Here is a 3508-nt window from a genome sequence, read left to right as displayed (position 1 = left end):
CCCGAGGCACCGCCATCAACGGCAGACATCGCTTTCTTGCTGTCAGAGTAGAAAGTGCTCTGCAAGTGGTTGTGCATGGAGAGATGGTTGACGAGGATGTCAGTAAGAGTGCAGTCGCTCTGCCACTGGATAGTCAGGTGGGGTACATGCTGTTCTGGAGGGGGTTTGGCTGGTCCGCGAGTGTTTGGACTCTCATTGTCCATTGACCTGGAGCGGCACACTAAAGGGTTGGCTTTCAAGCATGCAGAACAGCGTACACATTGGAGAGAAGGAGGCATGGTTGTTTGAAACTCCACCAGTGATGCCGGCCTGACCTTCAATTGCAGTCCCATTGGCCGAAGTGTTGGAAGCCACCTAGCCACGAGTCAAAAGCCTTAGTCAGAGTTTAGCGAGCTTTCAAACATTTCTAATTTTTAATTTTGAGTACCACTAATGTTAAGTAAGCATGCCCTTATCAGAGCTTGAAACTGATGTCACACTGATCAGTTGTTATCAATATGCATGTGTAGTATATGCACACCATGGCCATGCTTCCCCACCTCTTGCTATACTGTGACAACACCGATGACGAGGATTCAACGACCTCACACTCAAGGGATCATGAGAGGGATGAAGAGGACCAAGGAGGTGAAGAAGATGAGGGAGATGAGTCCAGTGAGGACTTGGAGGAGAGTGTTGAAGATGCAGAGCAATCCAATATAAAATTTCTCCAACCCATCATATATTTTTTCAGTGTGTGGTCTCATCAGCTTCTGAAGTTATCAACATTGCGGGGGTCACTGTGAACGCATATACCAATACTTACTACAACAAACAACCCTATCACACCTCAATCCTGATGGGAGTTGGCTGGGTCAACAAACTCCTGAATGGCCATCCAGAGCGGATTTGATGTGAGCTCTGCGTGCATCACCACATATTCGTCGTTCTACTACAATTACTTTGTGATGGTGTCATCAATGACTTGAAGCATGTAACACTAGAGGAAGAACTAGCAATCTTCCTGTACACCTGTGTTACAGGCATTTCTGTACACCACCTTGCTGAGCATTTCTGGCACAAATTTGTTAGTCTCAAACCTTGAATTGTGCTCTCTCGACCACTCGTATCTTCCTCCTGGGTGTTCCAGCATATCTGCTAGCATATCGTGAGCTGTGGAGAAATTGTTAGTGATCATGATGAATGCGGTATCATCCATGAAGGCTAACATCATGTAGCGTTCACCAAAAGCCTTTGTTACCACTAGCGTGACAAGGCATCATCTAGCCATTTCATTCTTTATCCTTCCTCCTTGTTCTACTCATATAGTCCCTACAGTATATAAATGAGCTCTTCTAGTTACTGTAGGGCAGTTGATCCTTCCTTCCCATCCCCGAATAAAAGTCTTAGTTCGGCCAGTTCTCTTTGACCGATTCCCTAAGTCTCCCCGAAGTCAACTCCATCTCGTGTGAACGTTCTCTGAAACGCCACATATTTTTGAACTCGACTCCTAAAGACTCATTCTCCACTACGGCCGCCGTTGAAGAGGACTGATCACCCTCTGAACCTATGTCCCTCCTTAAAACCTTTCTCATTACCATTAAAAACAATCATGCCCCCCAAAAGTGCACCAAAAAAGACTTACCGTTGTCCCTCTTCCCAACGGAATGAGCGAGATGATGATGGCGGCGCTCTCAAACTTGGTGTCGAAAGCTCCTGGACTCGTGATGATGCATCCGTCACTGGAGTCGAGTGGTCAGACAGTCAGTGGGCTGAACCCCCTACTAGCGACCAGCTCACCAATGAAAACGTGGATAGAGCACTAGGTGCCCCCGTTGAAATGAGCACCCCATTAGAAAATGTGGGTGACGAGGGAGAGGGATCTACATTCATGAGTATATCTCCCCTACTGGGAAGCGTTGCTGGGCAACCTTCACCAATATTATTTAGCTCGATAAATAGATTGAGTCAGAATAATAATCATACCAGTGACATGCGAAGCCCGATCATCTGGTCTGATCTGGTTGACGACGAGGAAGATATAGGCGAAGTACCTGAATTCCCCGTCCTCGAACCTTCCAACATCTCCTCGTATGGAGATTCAGCACAATGAATCCCTACCAAGCTAAAAGGGAAAGATGTTGACCCTTGTGAAAAACTAGGAAACAACAACAACCACATACCTAGTGACTGGTTGGACAAATGGTCTGGTATGGACGAGGAGCTAGCGGGGGTGAGTAAACCTAACTCAGACGACCCGGATGAATCCCTCGCCAATATTTGGGATGACGACAACAAGCGGTTGTCGATCCAATTGCAAAATTTGTACCTGAGACAATACAGAGCCAGGGCTAAGGAAGAGCTAAATGAGAATTCCATCATTATGAATGACCTACAGGAGCGGGTAAGGGAACTCGAAACCCTCATAATACAGAGTCAAGTCCGGGAAGAGGAGGCCCGAAAACGAGTAAGCGAGGCCTATAGAGCCCCGATAGTTAATACTCAAGCCCCAGTAAAAGAGACGCTACACATACCTGTCAATAAACCCAGCAACACTCCACATACTCACGTGACGCCCGGGACTGAGAGGAGTAAAACTGAACCTCCCAGGGTGGATCAGATGAGGTACCAACGGGCATCCTCAGTACTACCCCCGAACAGTTCAGTGAAGAAAGCTATGATGGGTAGGGACCCAGGAGACCCTGACCCAAGTGAACCGTCATCAAAATCATCTGATGAAAGCGAGAGTTCATCAACAGAAAATGAAACTGACGAAAACACTGAGCCTACCGGAAAGCGGGGACTTTACTCCCGCACCAAAATTAGTCACCCCATCAACAGCGTTGGGAGTGCTCGACCATCCAATGACTTTGGGGTGGATTTCATGGCCCTTGAGCCAGAGTCAGATCACGATAGTGATTCAGCTGAAACGAAGCGGATTAAGTGTGCTGCCCGTCACGAGTATAGGGCCAAATTGAACCTGTTAAAATATCAGCAAAGTTTCATTAAAAATGAACCACCCTTCACTTACTCTGGTGAAGCTAATGCATCCACTTTTAAAAAGTGGGTCAGAGAGGTCAGAGACTGGAAGACCGAGCACGACTCACCACTGCCCAAAGCCTACGAATGTTAGGGAAGTATCTGAGTGGGCAAGCATATAGATTCTATGAGCGAGACATCCTAGATCTGAAAAAGAACTACGCTCTTACCGAGTTCTGTGAGCAACAATTTGACTACATCTTCCCCCCTGATTTCATATGATGCAAAGGCAGAAATTCTTAGAGTGCCGGCAGGAGGCCAGGCAATCCGTACACGATTATCTTCGTCGTCTACGGAACCTCGCTGATACGGCAGGTGATGTTGACGATCGTGAGATGGTCTGACAATTCTGGATGAATTGCCAGCCCTACATCAAGGCCTCCCTAGTTGATAAAGGATATGAGCCAAATACAGTCAGTATCCAAACTGTCGAAAGAAAAGCCTTACGCACTGAACGAGCCTTCCTCGAAAACTCCAAGGACCCAAACAT

General features: G+C 47.1%; 2 protein-coding genes across 2 annotated transcripts; one reads left to right on the top strand and one right to left on the bottom strand.

Moving 5' to 3' along the window:
- Positions 1–1591: 1591 nt before the first annotated feature.
- On the top strand, positions 1592–2092 carry DEU56DRAFT_908436 (uncharacterized protein; the record flags this gene model as incomplete). The annotated part of the gene is made up of 1 exon (XM_041357008.1): positions 1592–2092. One exon carries the CDS (start codon positions 1592–1594, stop codon positions 2090–2092), a length of 501 nt encoding a protein of 166 aa, XP_041212877.1.
- Positions 2093–2227: 135 nt separating this feature from the next.
- Positions 2228–3508, bottom strand: DEU56DRAFT_908435 (uncharacterized protein; the record flags this gene model as incomplete). The annotated part of the gene is made up of 11 exons (XM_041357007.1): positions 2228–2330; positions 2376–2503; positions 2549–2561; positions 2609–2711; positions 2770–2869; positions 2939–2959; positions 3011–3032; positions 3087–3120; positions 3189–3321; positions 3390–3401; positions 3470–3508. 11 exons carry the CDS (start codon positions 3506–3508, stop codon positions 2228–2230), a joined length of 708 nt encoding a protein of 235 aa, XP_041212876.1.

This window comes from Suillus clintonianus (genome assembly GCF_016758775.1).
Source record: "Suillus clintonianus strain FC179 chromosome Unknown DEU56scaffold_9, whole genome shotgun sequence".
NCBI classification, from domain to species: Eukaryota; Fungi; Basidiomycota; class Agaricomycetes; order Boletales; family Suillaceae; genus Suillus; species Suillus clintonianus.
The sequence above is the reverse complement of the archived record's forward strand: the minus strand, read 5'-3'. Positions and strand labels throughout refer to the sequence as shown.